Raw genomic sequence first — 23,503 nt, 5'->3', positions numbered from 1 at the left:
AAGCGTCCGCCGGAGCGGCGGCTTTTGATCCGAGGAGAATGGGACCGACGTGGCTGGCTTCTGGAGGCGGAGCCGAGGCTGAAGAGGCGGGGGGAGTCCCGAGCGGAGACGCAGCTGGATGGCAGGGGCAGCCCGGAGCTCCCCGGTGTCGCACGGTAACGAACCAGCCCCTGAGCTGCCCCTGGGTGGGAAGCACCCCTGCCCTCCATCCCGAGGGTCGAGGGAGCCCAACTTTTCCGGGGCGGCTGAGGCAGAGAGGCGGGCGGAGCGCGGCCGGGGCTTAGCTTAGAGCGGGATGGAAGAGGCGAGGGCAGAGGAGGCGCAAGTGGTACCCTGTGCCCGGGCAGCAATAGGAGAAGAAAGAGCACCCCGGGATTGAAGTGCGTATGTGGAGGGGGGTCCTTCATAGACCAAGTGGGTTACTTGATGCCTCGGGAGAACTCGGCTCTTCGTCCCCCAAGTCCTTTAATCATTTGCTGACAGATGTTGCATTTAGCTTCGTTGTCTCTGCCGTTAATTACAGCCTGATCCTTCACTTTCTTCCTTTTTTCAAAGTGCTGCGCTTTTGAGATCTTGTGATTGTGTGTTTCCTAGACTCGGTATGGTTTGTTGAGAGAAGGGGTTTCCTTTTATCGGCTTCCGAGAAGTGGGTGATACTAGGAGAATGTAGCGCTCTTTTCTCCCAAGGGGCAAGAGCCGCCTCGTAATTTTGTTTTCAGAAGGCAAATAACCATAATATAGAGTTCTGATTCATACGGTACGCAGACCATATCGATGTGCTTAATGAGCCTTTCACGTACCCCATCGCTTTTCACTTCTCCGCTCCTCCACCAGTTTTCCTTCCAGCAGAAGTCGCCGCTAAATAGACTCTGCATGTTTACTCCGAAGCTATTTTAATGAGGTTTACTCCCAAGGCAACTCTGCTTAGAACAATTTCTTAGATAATGTCCCATTGTGCCTCTTAATAAATAGACACGTGTTTCAATAAAGGAACATCTGTGGTGACAGCTTTAGCATATTAGCTGGCCCACTCAAACTGTAGCTTCCACTTCAGACAAATTATAATGGGAGATGAGGAGAGAAGAATTTCAAAGGCAAAATAATGGCTTGGTACATAGAGGAACCTGCACTGGGGATGAATAGAAGTGTATTCTATCTGGTAGAAGTTTTATGTCTTTTGGCCACCCAGAATTGGGTCTTGTAAGAGTTAGGATACTTCTTATAGGCAGAAACAAGTGTGTCTTGTGGCATCTTAAATACAGACACTTTTACAGTGTCAGCCTTTGCAAGTCTACTCAGAAGTAAATCCCACTGAGTTCAACAAGACTGATTTGCAGCCAAGTACATGTGGGATTGCTGGGACGCAGGTGGCGCTGTGGGTTAAAGCCTCAGCGCCTAGGGCTTGCCGATCGAAAGGTCGGCGGTTCGAATCCCTGCGGCGGGGTGCGCTCCCGCTGCTCGGTCCCAGCGCCTGCCAACCTAGCAGTTTGAAAGCACCTCCGGGTGCAAGTAGATAAATAGGGACCGCTTACCAGCGGGAAGGTAAACGGTGTTTCCGTGTGCGGCTCTGGCTCTGGCTCTGGCTCTGGCCAGAGCAGCGATGTCACGCTGGCCACGTGACCCGGAAGTGTCTCCGGACAGCGCTGGCCCCTGGCCTCTTAAGTGAGATGGGCGCACAACCCCAGAGTCTGTCAAGACTGGCCCGTACGGGCAGGGGTACCTTTACCTTTACCTTTTACATGTGGGATTGCAGGCTTTTTGATAATAATAGGGATCAGGAACTGTGGCCTTCCTGATCTTGATGGACTCCAACTCCCATCAACCCTAGCCAGTATGGCCAATGGTCAGGGATGAAGGAAGCTGTAGTCCAACAACTTATCCACCCATGTATAAAGTTTTGTGACCTGGAGTTCACTTCACCAGATGCATAATGTATTATCCTCAACTGACAGATAAAATATATACATAAATATGTAGAGGAGGGACGGTGGAATGTAAAAAGTGGGATCAAAGGGCTGTGAAATGCAAAAAGCTTCTGACAAGTCTGTTAAAGCTCAAATGCATGTAAAATGAGCACAGTGATCCATTCACAACAGTAGTTATGGGTGCTAACCCAATCATCCTCGCTGTGCTAAGTTAATTACCTATAATAGGATAGGAAACTGGAATGGGCAGATTTGGTATGGTGCAGAGTAGTTACTGTGTCACAAGTAGTTTATCTTAACTTATGGAATGTCATACAGAAGGCATGACCCACTATATTTCATTGTGACCTTACAGAAGTTTTTAGAAGCACAGTGGAACTTCTGCATTGAGGCTAAGTAAGGACACATGCCGTTCAAAGATCTGTGATTAGCTGTATCTTCACTGGTGAATGGTGGACCCATGCAGTGGAACTGTTTTAAATTATGAAGGACTCATGACTTGATCCTCTTTCAACCAGGAGCAAGTTCACCTGTCATTTGCCTCGTTATGTTCTTACTCTCTTAGTGACTGCTGGTGTGGTGATTTGATAATTGCTTCTCTTTAGGGTGAAGGTGGGGCATCAATGAAGTTTATGCAGCTATGAATAGTGTGGACAAATCTCACAGAAACTTTTTTCCTCCTCCATCATAATGTTAGGATTTGGGTCCTCCCATGAACTTTTTAAGGTTCAGGACAGGCGCCATAAAGCACTTCTTCACACAGTGTGTAATCACTTGATAGGATTCACTGCTACAGCTTGTGATGATGTCCATTGTCTGAGATGGCCCTAAAAGGGGTTAGAGAAATTAATGGACAACGCTGTTAGCAAAATAAGGTGCAAAAGAAGAAGAAGAAGAAAAATGATCAAAGAGCAGTTTGGAGAAAGGGGGCATCTTCTCCTCCTTTAGAGGTTGCTGAATAGGTGCAGAACATATCCCCCCATGAATTGCTAGCTGCACTTCTGTTCATAAGATGAGTTCATAGATGATGTCTCCACTTGCTGAAAAATTCCACACTAATAATAGTCTAGCCTGTATGTTGCTGTGACTTTGTGAAAGTGGAGGGAAAACGCATAATGTGGTATTGCATGCAGAAACCACCTTCCCCATAGCTTTCATTTAAGTTACTGGTCCTTATGGCTACAAAAAATGTTTCAGATTGTTTAGCCTGTTGAAATATCAGAAGTCAGAGAGCTGGATGAATAAGGCTTCCAGTGGCTGCGTTTCAGTGACCTGCAGAACCAGAATAAATTATGCAGAAGAAGAAGTATTGAAAAATAAATTAGGGAAAGTAAGAAAGATAGTTCTGCTTTTCTTGGTGCAGAATTGCTTGGGATATTGAATTTTATTTTTATTTTTTAGCACAGAGTCCACACAGTCATGCTCCTGGTAGGCTTAAATTAAGTGCTTTTTGAGAATTCCATGATGGCTCTTGGAAGTAGCATGTTGGGCAAGCCCATCACTCCCATGGACTCACTGGATGGACAAATCAAACTTGTTTTTCCAATTTTGTCTCTTGTAGAATGGGAACAATGCCCTACCTCACAAGACAGTTGTATACTCTAATATGATCTGGAGCACTTTGCAAAATTAGAAGTGGCATAAAAACATGTCAACAGCTGTAATGTTTCTTCCAGTTCAGATGTGTATGTTCTTTGACAGGAGTTTGTCTCTGCAGGGATAGAAGTTTGTTTATTTAACAGAGCTCTATCATGGAACCCTGACATGGGAATGAGGCTCCCAGGCAAACTTACATCCAGCCACAGACTAGACCTAGGCCTGCTTCCAGCATCAGGCTAGGCTTTGGTTCTGAATGGGTCACTCCGGGGTGAGTGGGTTGCTTCAAACCCCACAGTGGCAGAATTGGTGCGGCTGGGAGCTGTGAAGCCTTGTAGCTGTTGGCAGAAGGTCAGGATTTCCAGTAGGATTCCAGGCGTTTACTGCTGCTGCTGCTGGACTCATAAAAGGGTCTGGAAGAGAGTTTGTTTGTTGCTGTTTCTATTTCCGTTGCGGGGGAATAGGATGACATTTTGTCTGGGCTCTCTGGCATAATTAGAGATGAGCCTTGGGCTTCCAGAGGAATATGCCTGAATATATATATTTTAAGAGTGGCATGGCGGTAGGATACAAGACTGGAAAAATGCTGGAACAGTGTGGTCAGCAGAAGGGTAAAGCTGCTGGCTGTCAGGGGAGGAGGCAGGAGCAGAAGAAACTCTTGACCGCTGCACAGAGCTTGCTGTGAGGAGAGCTGAGCTGGATTTTCCAGGTGCATTGGATAAAGGCCATTTCTAGAATAGACTGGAAATCTCTTGCAAGGGAGACTAAGCAGTTTCAGAAATGTCTCAAGTAAACATTCTGGTCTATTTCCCTTTTCCGTTTCTCTCTTTCTCTTGGTGTAGGCTTATATTTCAAGTGGCATTGGCTATCGAGTCTACCATCCAAGAGAATGGAGTGGGTGTAGGTCTCCTGTCTAGAGAGGCATGCAGACTTTTCACAGTGTTAACAACATAATCCTAAGCATGCTTAACCAGAAGTGTTTTTCAGATAGCAACCCCAATCTTCTACATGTGCCATATGAAAAGGCTTTTTTTGTGTTTCTTGTTGTCTGGTTTGGGGTTTCTTTCCTGCAGCATCTCATTCTGAATTGGGAAAAAAAAAATCTTACGTATATCAATCATCCTCCAGTTGCTATTTCAGGAGCTTCTCGCAATTTAGATAATCCTCCAGGGAACACAGTTATTCACTAGCAAGCAAAGTCTCCTCTCCTCAGGGACAATTCCCACTTCTAATACCCGCACATGGAATGTGCTCTGAGTCAAGGTTCTACTTTTAAAAAAATTGTGCGGGTCAATGACTTCAATCCTGTTCGCTGGGAATTATGAAAGGGTCACTAGGCCAGATGTGTTTTGCATTAAAGCTGTTTCCCCGAGTTACCAAGGACTGGAGTTTTTTTTAAAAGAATAAATAAATAATGGGGATTTCTTAGCACACACACACACACACACACACACACACACACACAAACATAAGTTTTTTTTTAATACTTGATGGCTCATAGTTGGATATGGGAATTTACTCAGTTGAAAAATATTGAGTTTTAGTTGTTGTGAGAGGTTATGGAACTTCTGACCATGGTGCCTGACCTGTGATGGTTCAATCCCACAAACACATTGCCTCTTTATGTTATGTTACTAATGTGACATGTTGCAATTTCAGGAGAGGAGAGATGCAGAATCTTTTGTGCTGGCCCTCTTCACTCAAGCTCTGGAGGAATGTTGCCAAAAATGCCCCCCCCCCCATTTCCATGTCAAATGTTCGCTCTCTCTGTCATAATATGTAGAACTATTTGCTCCCCTGGCTTCATGTTCATTGTTTCTGCTAGGAAGGTTTAGAGGCTCACAATATGGTAATGGAGTTCCAGGCAGAAGCAGGTGGCATCCTTGGGTACCACCCCACTCCAGGAAAGGGTCCACTGCCATGCTCTGAAGCTCTGAATGCTCTGAAGATGCTGGTCCATCTACTTTCCTTTGGTGCCTGTTCACCGGTCCTCTCCAAGTGGGCAAGCAATGATGAGTTAGGAAATGGAACAACACCCTCCACTTCCCTTGCACATCACTGCCCGTACCTTGGAGGCTGTTTAGTTTGCACACAGAGGGAGAGTGAGTGGGCAGCGGTACCTTGGAGAAGTGGAAAGGGGATCCATTGAGGATCACCTAAAACCTGTTACTATATATGGTTGCTGGTTTGGAGATCACTTGCGTTTGGGTGGTAACCTCATGGCAAGTGTAATAATAATAATAATAATTTAATAATAATTTTATTATTTATATGCCACCCATCTGACTGGGTTGCCTTAGCCACTCTGGGGGGCTTCCAGCAAAATCTAAAGGTAAAGGGACCCCTGACCATTAGGTCCAGTCGTGGCCGACTCTGGGGTTGTGGTGCTCATCTCGCTTTATTGGCCAAGGGAGCCGGCGTACAGCTTCCGAGTCATGTGGCCGGCATGACTAAGCCACTTCTGGCGAACCAGAGCAGCGCACGGAAATGCTGTTTACCTTCCCACTGGAGCGGTACCTATTTATCTACTTGCACTTTGACGTGCTTTCAAACTGCTAGGTTGGCAAGAGCAGGGACCGAGCAACGGGAGCTCACTCCGTCGCAGGGATTCGAACTGCTGACCTTCTGATCGGCAATTCCTAGGCTCTGTGGTTTAGCCCACAACGCCACCCGCGTCCCTCCAGCAAAATATAAAACACCATAAAACCTGTACGCTGGCTCAGAGTTACTAACAGTCACTAGGCAAACACCCAGGGAAGAGCTGAGGAATCTGTGGGCCCTCCTGATGTTGTTGGACTCTATTTCCCATCAGCCCCAGCCAGCATGGCTGGTGGTCAGGGGTGAGAATTTTAGTTCAACATCATCTGGAGAGCCATAGGTTCCTTATTCCCATACTTGCCCCTTGAGAATGTAAGAACCGATTGGCTGCATTTGACCTAGTTCTGCACTTTTTCTGCTGGCCAGATGCTTGTGGAAAACTCATAAGCAGGCCCTGAACATAACAGAAATATTGCAATAGTTGGCCTTAACTTCTGATGATCCGGTACGCTCCCTTTGAAAATGGAACTTCCTTTGGAGCTGTAATGGGAAATGGCCATTGATCAACATCTTCTGCCATGAATTGGTTAAATCCTTTTATAAATAGGCATCTTCCCTAGAGGAGTTGTGGTAGTTAAAAATAGTGCTTCCTTGTTCCGTTTTATTGCTAAACAAGAAGTGTGTGTGTGTGTGTGACAGGGGAAATATTCCCCGGGAGGAAAAAGGCTCTGATGGTTTGGAGGGAATCCTGCAGGAAACTTGAGTAGTGCAGTGTGTGTTCCCCACATGAGCTTTGCTTTCTTTCACCCATATGTTGTGCAGTGAGTAGGGGGCTTCTGTGGGCTGAGCATCTGGTGCTGCATGGTTTGCAGAAAGCAGGTGTGCTGACTTTAGGGAAAATGTGGTTGATTAGGTTTGGCCTCTGGCATCTGGGCTCCGAAAGACGCTTGTCTCAACTGCTGGAGAGCTGCATCCAGTCAATACTGAGCTTGATAGACCTGTATAAGACAGCTTCCTATGTTCTTAGGGGGACAACAGATTACTCAAAGCACCACATGCAGGTTCAACCTAGGATGACTCAGAGAAGGAATTTCGGGAGGCATTTTGATACCTCACATGTCTCAGATGTGTTGGCCCCAAATTAGTTGGCACTGGCATGACTAAGGGAGCCCTGCTCTGTCCCCTCCCCCTCCCCAGTGTTTCCCCAGGCCTTCTAGCCCCCTGGAACTCTGCCTTCTAGGAATTTTCCATAACTCACTGATTCCACCATGGGCCTTGCAAGCAAGTGCATATGGGCTGCTAAGCCACAAATGTTTGTCCTTGCCTGCTTGTTCACATGTCCTATGTTTGGCAGATGTGAGTAGACTGAAAAAGAGAGCTGTCTCCCAAATGACAGAATGGCCTTGCCTAGTAGTTACTCTTCTGTAATATAAGGCGAATGTTTCTTTCCAAGCCTCTCTTAAATGACTGGAGCCAGAAGGGTGCAGTGGATGAGTAAGACCTCGAATCAAATCCCTGATTCAGCCACAGAGTTCCCTGAGGGATCTTCAAACAGTAATTGTAGCCCCATCCATCCATCCATCCATCCATCCATTTCTGCTTGCTCTCGATTACCTGTTGATCTCTTCCGACATCATCTTCATCATCTTTCCTGCAAAGCCCCATATGTTGGAGCATAATGTTGAGAAAGTGTTAGTGTAGTCTAAACAATAACTTGAAATGATCCTTGAAAAGTTTTGCCATAGCAACAAATTTTGCTCTTAGCAACAGGTTTCTTTATAAGGCAAGCTCTGGATGAGAAAGTGTGTGTGTGGTGTAGAGGCTGCTGCTCTGGCCAGATGGCCAAATGATTATCTGCATATAGTTTTATTTTACTTTATTAGACCAGTAGTTATACAGTCGTACCTCAACTCTGAACGCCTTGGGAGTTGAACGTTCTGGCTCCCAAATGACTGAAAACCGAAAGTGAGCGTTCCAGTTTTCAAATGTTCTTTTGGAAGCCAAATGTCCGATGGGGCTTCTGCGGCTTCCGATTGTCTACAGGAGCTTCCTGCAGCCAATCAGAAGCTGTGCTTTGGAAGTCGAACGCTTCGGAAGTGGAACAGACTTCTGGAACGGATTCTCTTCAACCTCCAAGGTATGACTGTACAAGTTATATTAGGGTTACCAGACGTCCCCGGTTCCCGGGGACAGTCCCCAGATTTGCAAATCTGTCCCTGGACAAATTACGTCACCGGAATGTCCCCAGGTTTGCAAATCTGTCCCCGGGAAACGTGGCAGCGGTAGCCTCAGCAGCCCGGAGCCAGCCTGGTAGCGCAGTTGGCTGTGTCTGGCTCCGGGCTGGTGACTGCCGCTGCCACCGCCACTGCCGAAGGGGAACCGGGGACATTTGGCGGTACAGATCCCCTGACCCCTTCCCCCTTTGTTTTGACTGATGGGGAAAGCACGGGAGTTGCGGGCGGGCAGCCATGGCCCAGGAGGGGTGCAAGGCGCGTGGTTTCTCTGCTGGGCAACGTGCAAAGCCCTTCTTTCACACCATGTGAAACAGAAATGCGCAGAGTTTTTAAAAAACTGGGCAACGGTGCACTACCCGCCCAAGACTCCCGAGCCTCCCTTGTTCTCCTGCCCCCTTCCCCCCTTTGTTTTGACAGATCAGGGGAGGCTCGGGAACTGCGGGCGGGCAGCCACTGACCAGTTTTTTTAAAAACTCTGCACATTTATGTTTCACAGGGTGTGAAATAAGGGCTTTGCACCTTTATACAGTATGCATGTGTGCTTGGGCCCAGGGTCTTTTGCCTCACCATCCCCACTACTGACTCCCTGTTGCTACTGAGCTCCCCCCCCCCCCCAAAAAAAAAAAATGTGTCCCTGGATTCATTGAAAAAAATCTGGTAACCATATACACTGTAGTGTTACTTTGGCAATAAATACTTTAAGAAGAACAAAAATGGGCGAGGTGTTTATTCCCACATGGGAGTTCACCAAGAGAAGAGCCGAACTGTGAAGTGGAAGATTCCGGAAGACTTTCTGGGTGACACTGCTGACTGGTAAAGGAACCCCAAAAATGGCAAACTGCACTGGCAGAAAGCTCCCCATGCAATTAAGAAGTCTTAAGAAGATTGGGGTTCTAGATCACATGATGGGGAGACCCCATGAGTAGGACAGCCTCTTCACTGCAGAAGTTAGTCCTCAGCATATTGGGGGCTGTAGGAACAGTGCCAGGGGTGAGAAGCCAAGGCCAATGGGCTCACCCCCTTGTGTTATGGTAATTGGCTGGAGGAGGTGGGGAGACTGAGTGAATAAGGCTTGTGTCTGATTCTAATCTTATCTCACAGGATTGCTCTGAAGGCAGAGGGGCAGGGAGTCCCATGTTTGCCAGCTTAACTCTTTGGGGGAGCAGGAGAGGGGACTGCATTGCCTGCAGAAAACCTTGGGGAGAAAGTAATTGTAGAATACAAATCTAGGAAGGAGAGGAAGGGATGGAATCTGTGTGAGGGTGGAGAGGGAAAGGCTAGAGCTCATTGGATGAGGACACACTTTGCATGCAAAAAGCGTCTCAGGATTAATCTCTGGCAACTCAAGCCAAGAGTATCTTGGGTTACTGAAAATGTTGTTAATTGCCTTTTTAGTATGATTGAAAGGCAAGATATAAATACTTCCATTGAATAACTACAAAGCAAGTGTGGGACCGGAAGAGATCTTTGCCTGAGACCATGGAAAGCTGATGCCAATCAGACTCAAGTAGACAGGACAGGCTGGCCAAAGAAATAGTTTGACCAGAAATTCCTAGCTTCAAACTGCAGGGCCAACAGATGGGCTAAATAAAATATTAAAAAATTCTGCGGCTATCCCTGCTGAAGAGCCTTAAACCCCTGAGCTGTCGTTTCTGAGTGGTTGCTCCAGTGACTTTCCAAAAGGTGTTTCCTGACCACATGGTGTCTTGGATATACATGTGTCAGGACAGGACAGAGCATACATTGTGGAATTGGCTGCTGCTTGGCTCTCTCACACCACCACAAACCTGGCTGGAAGTGCATAGATGGGGCAAAGAGGGAGGAAGCAGGTCAGCCCTGACCAGATTACAAAAATATGCAGATACACTTGTAATATATCTGTTATGGTGTTACTGCTTACTTTCTCTTCAAGAGAGGTCCAGCAACGTTTGGCAGCCTAGGTTCCTTCAGAGACTCAAGTAGGCCTCAGGATTCTAGAGGAGAGCTGGGAAGGTCTCCCTCTCCTACATGTAGTCCCAGCCTCTTCTGATCAGCAGGAACTTAGTTTCAAGTATTGTTAAAATTCTTATACAGCCCCAAAGTTTACTTTCTCTCTCTGATTCTCTGGAGTACCATAACTCACAGTTTCTGACTGACTCCCCCACCAACACCCTTCAGGGTCTGGAATACTTTTCTCTTTCTTTCTTCTTCTCTCTTTCATTACCTTTCCTCCCCCAGGTGGTAAAGACTTCCTGCTGCTTGCCTCTGTAGGCTGTGGAGGTTCCCAGTTATATTGCTGCTGCATCTCCCTCTCGCTGTTCTTCTGAGTCTTTATCTACTGATAAGGATGGGTCTGACACTCCTATCCCCTTCCCCTAGGTCTGTGTTTATACTTGGTCATGATGAGGCCACAGCAGTCTGGAGATTGGAGTTGCTTATCAACAGCCGCTTACACATGGGCTTCCCCAGGCAAAGTCCAACATCTCCAACCACTAAGGGTGGGATTCAACTAACAGGCCCTGCCCGCAGAAGCCTATGCAAGAACTTCTGCTATAGCAATGGGGCTTTCCCCCTCCCTCCCTAAAATTATTTTTTTGGTGTGTGTTTTTATATTTGTAAATCTACCAAAGAATAAAACAAAACAAAATTGGGATTACGGTGTTGTTGTTGTTTTAAGAATAATTTTTATTAACCGACCAATCACATCAAATCAAACCAAATTACATAAATTCCAAATTACACAGCCGAATTTTAAATTTTTGTTGTGGGTACCCATATTTCAACTTCCGAAGGGATCCAATCAACTTCTTGCTTCTTACTGCTGTTTTAATGTCCACAAATCTAACCTTATGATGTTCACAGTACTATCCAGTCCTTTCTTATTATTTTTCCACATCTCTTGTTGTTATTTTCATATATTTTTCCTTTCTCTTTGTGACCTCTGATAGTCTCCGCAAGCTGGTTAGAACAGTTTGTAATCCTGCGTGGATATTATTTTTTTTATCCAGTAGCCATATCCAGACGTTTTCCATATAACATCACTTCCATACATCAAAACAGTCTTAGCGTCATTAATCTTCACCAATCTGCCTCCTTTCTCCAAACCTCTGAGGAGATTCACTAGGAATGCAGTCTGAAAACAAATCCGTTGTTCCTCCCGGCTATAAATCCTTTGGCAAGATGGCGACTCCGAATTAATTGCTGCGCCATTCCCAAAAGCTCTTATTGCTTCTTGGTCTCCATAAAGCATACTTTTGGTTAAAGTTTATCTCCACACAGACCTTACTCATCCTGCTTGGGTCAGTTCAACCGATGGTTCTAATGAGGAGGGGTTCTTGTAAATCACATAGAAGGAAAGTAAAAAAGATTCCCCCCCCCCATTCAGCCCCGTTGTCAACATACCCCGCCTTTGGTGTATCTTCATCGTAAAATATTCCTGTTTCTCCAGCCCGTCGTCTTCTTTCGCAGAGGTCACTTAAATTAGCAGACTTCACTCCCCTTCTTCACTTGAAATATGTGCATTTGCTTCTTTTGTAATTAATTATTCCAAATTGCTGCAATTAGTGCGCGATCAGAGACAGCGTCCAGGAGAGCCGAGGTCCACACGGGGGCATTCTGCCTAGGGCCCTCACCCCCTTCTTTCGAATTAGGGGGTGATTTATGGACACAGCAGGCAAGGGCAGTGTTCCCCATTTCCTTGGGGCAACAAGGGAGACTGCCTACTCCCATAACAGCCTCTTAATTACCCCATGTGGGTCGGAGAGATGGTATTGTCGGCCATCTTCCAATGCGCCCCCTAGTGGCCCCCCCAGGATTAAGGTGTTTTTTTCAGGATGGTGGAGGGCCATACATCCATTTGCGTATTGGTGGTGGCACTTGCACTTCCTTTGGTAGGAAATGCTCTATGTGAGGGCTGGGGGAGCAGAAAAAGTGGGGGTCAATGAGGGTCAGTTGGGGGAGAGTGAGAACTCCTGGGGCCATGGCAGCAGAAACACAGGTGCCGAAGGGGCAGCATACCTTCCGACATTCCTCAGATGAAAATGTCCCTATTTTCATCTGAGGAATGCTGGAGGGTATGGCATGGTGGGGGAAGAGAGCGAATCATTCCATTAGGTAAGCAGAAATACTTGTGCTGACAGAGATCTGCTTAGTGGCATGCTAAATTCCTCTTTTACATAATTTTACTATCTGCAGAAGCCATTAAACTCTGGGTCTAGTTTTGTACTACCATTTTGATGGGTTTCTGGCTGGGCTGCTGTCCTTGTAATGTCCTCATCAGTCAGCATGTTGCCTCAGGCCACCCATGGTGAACTGGTCAGGCTGCCACTCCACCTCAGATTCCATTGCTGTCACGAGCGCAGATGGTTGGTTGGTATATTGCCAGATGCCCTTGGCATCTATGCTTGGAATGGGTGGGGGAGCCTTTGTTTGGTCTGACTGGGCCGCGTGGCCAAATTTAAATGGGCCAGCCGGCCACACCAGAAAAATCCCACCAGCTCAATAAGTGTATATACATACAGGAGATATGTGAATTTTCTTTTAGGAATGGTTCAGAACCACACAGCCCCAGTGTGAGGAAAGTGATGTTCAGTCACAGAAATGGGCTGCCGAGATCTATGCTGATCCCTCTTTTTCACAATATGAAGATCCCACATACAATAATAAGTAGCTACCTAGGAGTTGCAGGGACATCTCGCTTCGTTATGAGATTTCCATCTAGTAAAAAAATGAGAGAAAGAAGTATGAGTCATCCTTTCTGCCCCTGAAGTCAACAATGGGAAGACTAATTCAGTTCAGGAGGGAAAAAAGAACAAATGTCTTGGGACTGACTTTCAAAAGGGATGGGTGAAGAGGAGAAGCACTGAAGAGTCTTAGGCATGGACTGTTCATCTTTTCCCTCTTCCTTGCAGGGATTGACCAGCCAGGCTGAGGCTGCACAGTGATGATGGGGGAGCGACTGCTTCTCCATGGAACCCTCTCCTTCTTGATGCTTACGGCTGCCTGCCAGGCCCACGACCTTTCACTGAGCCAGGCTGACAATGAGGCTAGTCCCCTGTGCGAAAAGGAGACTGAGTCCTGGGGGGCCATATTCAGCGAGGAGCGCCTGGATGCTTGGATCTGTTCTCTGATTGGTTCAGTTATGGTTGGGCTGAGTGGGGTCCTTCCCCTGCTGGTAATTCCTCTCGAGACAGGGGCAGCACTGAAGTCAGAAGGTAAGCACCCCCTGATGATTTCTGCCTCCTTTTTCTGGCTCAGCATCTCAGTCAGGGATTGCTCGGGGTAGCACAGCTTTTAAATGCAAGACCTGGATGCGGCATGCTTATTGTAATACAGGAGCAATATGCACTTATCAAGTCATTCCATGAAGTCAGGTGGGCGGACAATGGCTAAGTTTAGGGTGTTGAGCATGTGCTGGTGGATTTTCTAAAATAGGACCTTCACCCTCTAGTAGTAAACCAAATTTCATGTGGATTCTGTGACTTGTGTAACTGATGCATAGGTATGAGTATTTTGTAAGCCTTTGTTTCCTACTAGCCATGGGAAAGGGCAAAGCATCAGGCAAAACAATGAAGCCCTGTTTTCTGGCCACTGGAAATCCAATTGGAAATGCCTCCTTTCTGTGGCTTTTGAGATTTCCCTTGGCACCACTTGCATAGTTTTGATTTTATCTTTGTACTCTTAAGGGCTAGAAACAGGATATTGACTTCTACACTAAGTTGTGTGTTTGTGTGGTGCGGGCTCAAAACTGTGGAATAAACACAGCCCTGCTCTCTTCTCTAGACACTAGGCAGACACAATTTTCCCACTGGCCCTACCTCTCCTTGCAAGTTCACAACCGCCCCACTGGGTTCTGTTGTCAAATAGCAGGAGCAATGTACTAGGTGTTTCAACTGGCTTCCCCAGTTTCAGCATTTTCTAGGAAGCAGACAAAGCATCCTGATCAGCTGCTATGGCAGCAAACCCTATGCATGGGGGAAGAGATGACTGTTCCCTCAGCTTTCCCATGAATAGCATGGCAAGATGAGATCAAGCTCTGTGGTGACTGGCTGCTCTTTGTCTTTTCAGAGGGATCCCATCGGATGAAGCAGTTCTTGAGTTTTGCCATCGGTGGACTCCTGGGAAATGTTTTTCTGCACCTGCTCCCAGAGGCCTGGGCCTACACCTGCAGTGCCACTGCAGGTAATGCCTGCAACTGTGCAAATGCCTTGAAATCACACAGGCACTGATCTGCAAGCCATTTCTTTCCCTGCGTCTGCACAGATTGTTGTGTTCCATTTGGGGTCTCTTGTTATCTTTTCAAAGGGGGTGCCTGGATGCCAGGGCTTGTTTTCTCTCTGTTCTATGCTTTGACTCTTAACAATACTTACAATATAGTCATGCTTCTTCCAAAGCTATGTCAAATAAATTACTAATCAACTTGTTGCACTTGTATCCCACCTCGCCTCCAAGGAGCTCAAGATGGTGAGCATAGTTCTTCTCTTCCCCATTTATCCTCACAACTACTGTGTGAGGTAGGTTAGGCTGAGAGTGAACAGCTGGCCCAAGGTCACCCAGTGAGTTTCATGGCTGATTATCATAGGGAAAATGCCTTGTCCCTTTTCCCCAACCTGTAGCCCTCTAGATGTGTTGGAGGACAGGTCCCGTTCTCCATGGCCACTGACCACTATGGCAGGAGTTGATGGGAGCTGTAGTCCAACAACCAGGCACCAAGTTGAGGAAGGAATCCTCTTCTGTAGATGCAAGAGATGAAGCAAACACAGCCGCCTTTGCTCCTGAATAGCATGTTGTTGCCTCTCTGCACTTCAGCAGCCTTGGGGAAGGGTGCTCTTCTGTGCTGCCCTGCAATTAACTGCTTGATTCATAAAGGACAACTTCCTCTGATCTTGAAGGTCTACATAGGTCTCCCTCCATAAGAAGGGCACCTGCCCTTGCGCTGCTGCCTGCCTTGAGTCCGCAGGTGTTGTTGCCTCCTGAAAATGTGACCTTGGGAGACGTTCCCCGCCTTGTCAGCCTTGATCTGGCCTTTGGGCTTCAGGATTGCGTCACCCCACACATGCCTGTCATTCTCCCTTGCCTACAGCCAGTCTCAACAGCGTGTGGGAAGCTGACCGCACTCCATCTAATCAAAAAGGACATATTTTGTCCTTAGGCAAAGAACTTTGCCAGGGTGTGGCGGGAGGAGGAGAATGAGGAATGAGCTCTCCAGAGCACAGACTTCATGCCTGTGCACGCAGCTTAGGCAGGCTCAGCTTCAGAATCTGCACTGGTGTGGCTGTAACCGGGGGCTGCCTATGTCTCTTTGCACACAAAAAAATCCCGGTTCTTTTCTCCGAATAAAACATGCAGAGTTAATGAATTTGCAAGTAAAGCATCTCCAGCTTGCAGGATTCGAGTTTTCAAGGAATCAACATTCTGTCACGGGAAGTGGGTTGGCAGAGAGCTAGGTGGGTGAAGGTATCCAGGAAGAGATGGGTGGGAGAGATATACAGCGAGAGACAGAGAGTGGTAGCCATAGGAAGAGGGAGCTATAGAAAGCACAGGTGCCCCCCTCACCCTTTGCTACAGAGTCCTCTTCTATTTTCAAGGCTTCTTTTTTTCTACACTTGAGAAGAGTGCTTGAGAACAGAAGAGCTTTGCTGGGTCAATTTATTATAGATTCACCCACTCCAGCATCATGCACAGAGCTCATCCATCCTTCCCCTGCCTACCTGTGTTGTTTACAGGTGATTGATGCTCCGGGTCAGTTGGCATCCCCACTATAGCTGACATGTGGAAGCACCCTTAGACTCTTTTGTTTCAGCTTTATCAGAGATGTGTGCTGAGTGTGTGGGTTCTTACTTTACACCAGCAGCACTGATAATACTCTAGAGCAGGGTTTCCCAAACCTGGGCCTCCAGCCGTGTTTGGACTACAACTTCCATCATCTCTAGCTAGCAGGAGCAGTGGTCAGGGATGATTGGAACTGTAGTCCAAAAGCAGCTGGAGACCCAAGTCTGGGAAACCCTGCTCTAGAGTGCACTGGCCCCAGATTTGTATGTTTCTTCTGGAAACCAGTTTTGCCTTTTGTGTGACTGAAGCAGGGTGTGTGTTTTACTTTTGCTTGCTTTTGTGTGGGGAAAATGGTTTTGGGGGCTCCTGATTTTCAGGTTACGGTGAGACTTGTCCATTCTACCTCTTTCCCCTCTACAGGAGAAGGGCAGAGTTTCCAGCAGCAGAAGCTCCTAGGACTCTGGGTGATCATTGGTTTGCTGACCTTCCTGAGCCTCCAGAAGATGTTCCCAGACAGTGGAAAGGAAGGAAGCTCCAGCTTGGTGAGTGGATTCTGAGAGGGGTGCAAGATCCCAGTTTGATTATGACATGTGATGTTGCCATGTGATCTTGGAAACGCAGCATGAAGCTTAACTTCCTATCCCTCCCAGTAGCCTCCTCCTCAGCCTCCCAGTAGCCTCCTCAGTGATTCAGAAGGCATGACATAAACTCCTTGTGTGAAGGTCAGCAGGAGAACAGAAGGGCTCCATAATGCCCTGTGGCAGGAATGGTTAACTTGTGGCCTTCCAACATGTTGTTGCACTACAGTTCCCATCATTCTTCACCATTTGGCTGGGGCTGATGAGCGTTAGACTCCCAAAAAATATGGAGGGCCACAATTTAACCACCCCATCCTATATGAATTCCCGCCCCCACCATGTGCACAATTCCTCTGTACTTGGCATAACTTCCTCTATATTTGGCATAAATGCTTTCAATATACTATTTGAATACATTATGCAAAATACAAAGTATGGGATTTTCAAGTTTTGAATTGTGTGTGTGTGTTTAGGTTAGGGTTAGGGAGTCAGGAAAGCAGGATATCTGTTTGCTTCCCCGTCAAGGAGGTCATCCTTGTCTGATTTGTGTGACTTTGCCTAACAAACCACTTAAAATGACAGTCTCTGGGCTTCTGTGTCCTTTTTTTGCAAACTTTCTTCTGCTTTGGAGATCATCAGATGTAAAGAAGCTATAGTTTTCTTTGAGTTTAGGATAGCACTATATGAAGGGGATGGGAAAAGGTTTCTGGGTCACTGTTTGATGGACATGGAAAAAGACCAGCCGCTTCTCCGTGACTTAGGTCAGTGATTCCAAAGCACCTGCTAAACGGATTCCAAATGGAAGCAGTTTCTCTGCTGTGCAGGAGGCAGCCAGTCCAGTCCAAAGAAAGAAGTTGGGCACAGCTCAGAGTAATGGTTCTTCTCACTTGTCTTCGCTACCAGCCCAGAAGATCAAGGTAAACCATTTGGTGTTGGGGGTGGGGTCCATGGGCCAGTGGAGAAAATGTGATATGTGTCTAAGCAAAAACAACTCAAAAGGAAGTTCAATAACTTCCTGAAAGCAAAGATGGCAGGCAGTATTAAAAAAAAAATAGCCAAACCCTCACTTTTAGGGGAGATCAGGCATGCAGATGCTTTCCTCTTAAACATGTATGAATCTTCCCTATAGTGAGTCAGACCTTTGGGCTGTCTAGCCCCATCCACTCTGACTGGCAGTAGCTGTCCACAGTCAAAGTCAGAGGTTTTTCCCAGTCCCACATAATTGGCAGGGATTGAGCCTTGGATCTTACCACTGAATGATGGTTTCAACTCCATCATCGCCTGCTTGGTTTGGACCTTCACCTGCCTTCTCCTTGATCTTTTATGTACACAGTCTTTACCTGAATTTAAGCCGCTTTCTTTAAAAGTTTCTATCATTAAAAACAAAATTCCTGCGTCTTTACAAAAATGCCATCTCTCAACATCTTTCTGTGTTTTTAAGAATATAACTGCCATTTTCCAGTTCAGGAGAGGCGAACTGGACCACATACACTAAGAGAAAAGCCCCGTGCTGCATTCCTGTTTGACAGCTGACAACCCATATTTTAAATTTCTGCATCTGCTTGTCAAAGCAGGATAACTCACATCCATTGGGTTGTTAGAATACGATAGTCACTTTAAAGACTGCTACTTACAATGTTATGTGCCTCGTCAACCACATTCACAAGCTACATTGTGGATAAAATTGGCATTCTTACCTTTGTTTGTGAAAATGGCGTTTGTCTGTGGCCTCCTTGTTTTTCAGGTGTTAGATGCTCTGATTTTATTTCTCTTTCTTTCCCCTGCCACTGTAGATCAGCGGATACCTCAATCTTTTGGCCAACACAATAGATAATTTCACACATGGCCTGGCAGTGGCAGCCAGCTTTTTGGTTAGCAGAAAGGTAAGTTCCCTGTTTAGGGGACCTGTTTGACTCTCCCCTAATGTTAAGATCCCAGAGGTTGGTGTTAAAAGCAAGTAGACAAATAAGAAGCAATTCTGTGCTGTTTCTGTATAGCTTTTTCTTAATGCTTTCATTCTAGCAGAAGATCTATATAATATGTATTAAATAACTACAGCTTTTTCCACATTCTTCCTTAAAACCCAACACTAAAAGCCCTTGCAATTGCTTTGAAGACTAAAACTGCACAGATCACCATTCAAAGGGTGGCAGGGTCAGCATCTCCCCTTTCCCCCCAGGAAAAAACTGTTTAGAAAAGTCTTGCTTTGCTGCACTTGTGTCCCTGTTGAGTGATATGGAATGTCTTAACATGTTTCTGCCATTGGCTGTAGGTTGGGCTCCTGACCACTATGGCAATCCTTCTGCATGAAATTCCCCATGAGGTAAGCAGGATCTGTAATAGGCTTGTTGGGAAGTTGTCTCAATGTTTTTTTCTGAGTGGGAGGCCAGGGCTTTGTTTGAAAGAGTGAGCAAATCTCTGTAATATACACACTCTGTAACACACACACACACACACACACAAAACCAATAATATACAAAACTTTCCAGAGTAACAAAATCCAAAAAGGCACCTGCCCCAAGAATCTTACAATCTGAATTTTGACAATGAATGAAGTAAATGGAATGGAAGGGAGAGACAAGGGATAAGCAAATATTGTGTATTTGCACATCCTTAGGCTTTCTCTCAGCCAACGTGTTGGTGGTGGCGGCGGCAGATGGTGAATGTTCTGTTTGCTTAGAATTACTTATTGCCAACCAAATAATTGGAAAGAATACTTTTCCTCCCTATGAGGCTAGAATAAATGAGTTAACTGACTATGTTCCATGTTTGACTTCCCCACTTGTTAACTCTGCAGCTTGGAATTAGTTATCTGTTCAGGAAAGGACTTTTTGTAGATGGCAATTCTGGAAAAGAGCTTGCAGTGCCATGCTTTGGGACTGTTGTCAGCTTCAGTGCAGTTCTCTTTTTTTTGTCCCCGCTTCATTGCTGTAGGTGGGAGATTTTGTCATCCTCCTTCGTGCTGGCTTTGATCGCTGGAGCGCAGCCAAGTTACAGCTCTCCACAGCCCTTGGAGGCATTCTTGGTGCTTGCTTTGCAATTTGTGCTCAGTCACCTAAAGGGACAGGTAAGACTTGGAGTATGCAGAAGGGATGAATGAGAGACCCCCCATATCCATCCCATCTTACCCAAATACAGTTCTCTCCTGCCACCTCCTGGTCACTGATGTGTTTCTCACTATCCACACAGGGGAAACCATCGCTTGGATTCTCCCATTTACCTCAGGGGGCTTTTTATACATCGCCTTGGTAAATGTCGTGCCCGATCTCTTAGAAGAGAAGAATCCTTGGTAAGTGTCTTCACCACATCTACTTATGGGAAGAAAAACTTGTGGGGGTGGGGAACACCCCATGCATAACTTCCAGGGCAGCAAAGGGAAATCTGTGGCCCTTCATATTGTTGGAGTACAACTCCCATCATCCCTATTGACTGTGTTGATGGGGCTGATGGGAGTTGGAGTCACACAACATCTGAAGAACCAAAGCTTCCCCATTCCTGATCTTGGAGCCATTATAAGCCGCCTTGAGGGTCCCAGGAGGAATAAAAATGTGGGGGATGGAAGGCTCCAGATCCTCATCATGCCTGATCTTCAGCTCATCCTCTCTTCTTCTTTTTCCTTTGCCTAGGAACTCAGTGCAACAAGTACTCCTCCTGTGTACTGGCATCATTGTCATGGTGCTTCTCTCATTCACTACCGAATGAGCGACTCCTGTTCCGGCTGCCTTCTGCTGCTTCCCAAAGCTGCCTTCATTCTGAACTGTTACAGAGCAATAAGGGACACCATTGAATTTTTGTTTTGTGTGCCTGTGGATTTGGCTGCTGCTACGAGAGGCAAATCAGGGAAGCCTGGTTCTGGAGGAGAATACTGCACTCCATTTCTTGTTTCTAAAGCTTCACAGGCCAGGACTTCCAAAGTATTGAGAAAAGAAAGTGGGGTGGCTGGATTTTTCTTTTCAAGTTGTGTGTGTGTGTGGTTAAAAAATAATAATTTAAATGAACACAACAACCAGCAATGAAGAGAGGAACTGCTTTTGCTGAAAGGGGCAGTGCTGCCAGTTTGGATTTGATGTGTGCTAGAATAAAAAGGCAGGTTGCAATGTAAGCATAGAGATGAAAGAATTATCTTCCATCCCAGGCCAAAATACCTGGTTGTTTCATATAGGAAACCACAATATACCTGGTCAGACTTACATTAGTCCCTCTAGCCTAGTATTATGTACTCTGACTTGCAGTGGCTCTCCGGGATCTTGGGCAAGGAAGGCTCTGGTACCCAAGATCCCTTTCAAACTAGAGATAGTAGGGATTGAATCTGAGACCTTTTGCATGGAAATCATAAGTGCTACCTTTGAGCTATGGAAACCTTCTCCCACCCTGCCATAAAATTGCTTTCTGAACCTTCTAGGATGAGATCTGCTACTGCCTGATCCTGTGCCTCTCCCTAAGCAGTAACTGAAGATCCAGTTGGGTTGAAGCATTATAACTGAAATCAGTATTCACGCTGGAAACTTTTGGAGAGGTTGTTCAATGCCTGCCTCTAACCAAAGAACCTGGCTATAATGCCTGGTTTACGGATGTACAGCTTAAACTGGGAAGAGTTCCTCATGCTTTCAAATCGTAAGGTAGTATGGAAGCAGCAGACTCTGCCTTTCTGGATCTGTCTCAGCCCCTGTGACACATTTTGCATTCCTTTTGGCTGACCTGGTAGCTCCTTGCTGAGTGAGCTGCCTTGCTTTACCAAAAATAGAGGAAAAGGAAGATTTTCTGAATGTGCAACTGTTGCAGGGTCAAACAAAGAGGAATGACTTCTGGCCACTCAGCGCCAGCACAAGTGCTTAAAGTCAGGACTGTCAAGAAAACTAAATGTTACAACTTCTAGTTTAAAAACGGAAGTAAATGCAGCTTGACAGCCTAATTCGAATAGGCCCTTCAGTTGCCAAACAGTGAGATGAAATGGCTTCTAAAAACAGCAATGAGATTCAGTGTGTATTGAAAGACAGAAGAACAAATGACTAAATGGTCTTGTTGCAAATAAACAGCGCTTTCAGACCAAGCTGTCTTCAGTGGCACAAAGGTAAATTGTGTGTGAGGTTATGTGCTCTTCAAAATAAAAGAATACAATGATGTTACATTTATATAACGAGCTGTTTCGTTATTTGAACTTGTTTATAAATAAATGTTTTATCATTATTTGTAGAAGTTATGTTGTTTTCTGTGAATAGTCACAGTTTTAGTTGCAGATTTGTATGGTTTTCTTTGTAGTCCTAACTTTTTATCATCTGTGCTTGTGTGTCTGTTTTCTGTACTTGCATAGTGCAGCAACCAAATTGTGGAATGGGCACAGGCCTGATTATCACTGGGCCTCTAAAGAGGCATTTCCTTGGAATCATAGAATTGTATAGCTGGAAGGGATCATGAGGATCATCTAGTCCAGGAATGTCCAACCAGTCGACTATGATCGACAGGTTGATTCTTGGGTGATATTGGTCGATCACTTGCTCATTACTGGCCCCAGCCCCTCTCTGTGTCGTTCATTCACGCAGGATCGCTAAAACAGAAGCCCGCTGCTCGGCTCTGTTTTTGGTGAGGGTTTTTCAGCATTCCCATTAACTAATTAGGACTGCAAATTTGGTGCCCCCTCCAAAAAAGCTCAGCAACTTAGACCTGCCCCCCCATGGGTTGTTTTTTTCCTGGGAGAAGATTGCAGTCTCTTGGGAGTTGGGTGTCCCTGATCTAGTTTAACCCCCTGCAATGCAATGCAGGAATCCTACAGCCATCCCTGGGTGGGCTCAAACCACCAACCTTCTGATTAACAGCCAGGCACACCGACCCATTGTGCCACAACAGTTTGGGAATTCAATATGTTATTAAAGCATTTAAAAGCTGCCTGACTGTAGCAATGACCAGCTTCTCCTCTCCCTGGGAGCCGCCCTCAGCATTTTACAGTGTTGCACCAATGACACAAGCAGCCCTAGAACAAACAGTAGTTTCCACGGCAGCAGCTAAATCTGCATCCTGACTCCAGCAAATGGATGACCATTTTCTTATCTACTTTTATTTTCTTTCAAAAACACTACTGAGAGAATATCAGCACAAAACTCTGCTGCCATTCTCCACTCCAGAGCCAGCAGGCATCTGTTGTATGTGCTGTTTCTGTTTTAATTCAGTAGCGTGGATGTGCTGCTAATTACACGTGGGGAAGTGCAAATGATCTGGCAGTTTTTTTGTCCTGACAAGTCTTTTTGTTATATTCCTGTTTTAGGATGTTTAAAAGAGAGGTCAGGTGGGTTCAGACTGTATTAAGTTCTTGAGTTTTGTTCTGGTTTGAACATGCCTTTACTCCTTAGTGCTTTCAATCCTCAGGTCATTTGTTTGGCGAGTTCTAGTGAAGCCTAAAGGTGAGATATGCCCCTTAGGCACTCTGTCTAGATCCTGAGGGGTGGGTGGGTGTTTCTGTATGATTGCACAGCTTGCAGCTCAAAACTCAACATCACATGTGACACAGTGAATATGCATCTGATGTGCTACTGAGTCATGGGATGCCAGAACAATCGTTAGGACAATTGCTTGGTTGTAGCCTGCATAAGTTGCAGGAACAACATCCACTGTTGGATCACCTCATGCACCATCCTCTCTGCTTAAGCGGGGCATGGAGAATAATTTAAACATCTGCTCCCTGTTGCTTTGTAGTGGAAACATATGTTGTTGCTTATGCAGCCTTAAATCTGCAGGGATGGGAACACTGTGATTTTTGTGGTTTTATCTGAAGGACGGTTGCCTATAGTAGCCATGTAGAGGAAAGTTTCAATCACATATTTTCCAGAAAGCAGCAATGAATGCAGCTGGTCTGCCTCATTGACTCTCATCATGAAAAAAGCTGTCTCTC

At 46.0% G+C, this 23,503-nt stretch overlaps 1 protein-coding gene across 3 annotated transcripts; it reads left to right on the top strand.

Moving 5' to 3' along the window:
- On the top strand, positions 1-21,757 carry SLC39A13 (solute carrier family 39 member 13). Of its 3 annotated transcripts, none has more exons than XM_079952336.1 (10): positions 1-155; positions 13,183-13,485; positions 14,339-14,452; positions 16,463-16,584; positions 17,382-17,537; positions 18,414-18,503; positions 18,893-18,943; positions 19,555-19,687; positions 19,810-19,909; positions 20,247-21,757. In XM_079952336.1, the coding sequence occupies exons 2-10, from the start codon at positions 13,215-13,217 to the stop codon at positions 20,320-20,322; spliced, it is 1,113 nt and encodes a 370-aa protein (XP_079808462.1). In that variant the 5' UTR covers positions 1-155; positions 13,183-13,214; the 3' UTR covers positions 20,323-21,757. The 3 variants fall into 3 exon arrangements, with proteins under 3 accessions (XP_079808462.1, XP_079808464.1, XP_079808463.1); XM_079952337.1 differs by lacking the exon at positions 1-155 and adding an exon at positions 162-414; XM_079952338.1 differs by lacking the exon at positions 17,382-17,537.
- Positions 21,758-23,503: the final 1,746 nt, after the last annotated feature.

This window comes from Podarcis cretensis, assembly GCF_951804945.1.
Source record: "Podarcis cretensis genome assembly, chromosome: 1".
Classification (NCBI taxonomy): Eukaryota; Metazoa; Chordata; class Lepidosauria; order Squamata; family Lacertidae; genus Podarcis; species Podarcis cretensis.
The sequence above is the reverse complement of the archived record's forward strand: the minus strand, read 5'-3'. Positions and strand labels throughout refer to the sequence as shown.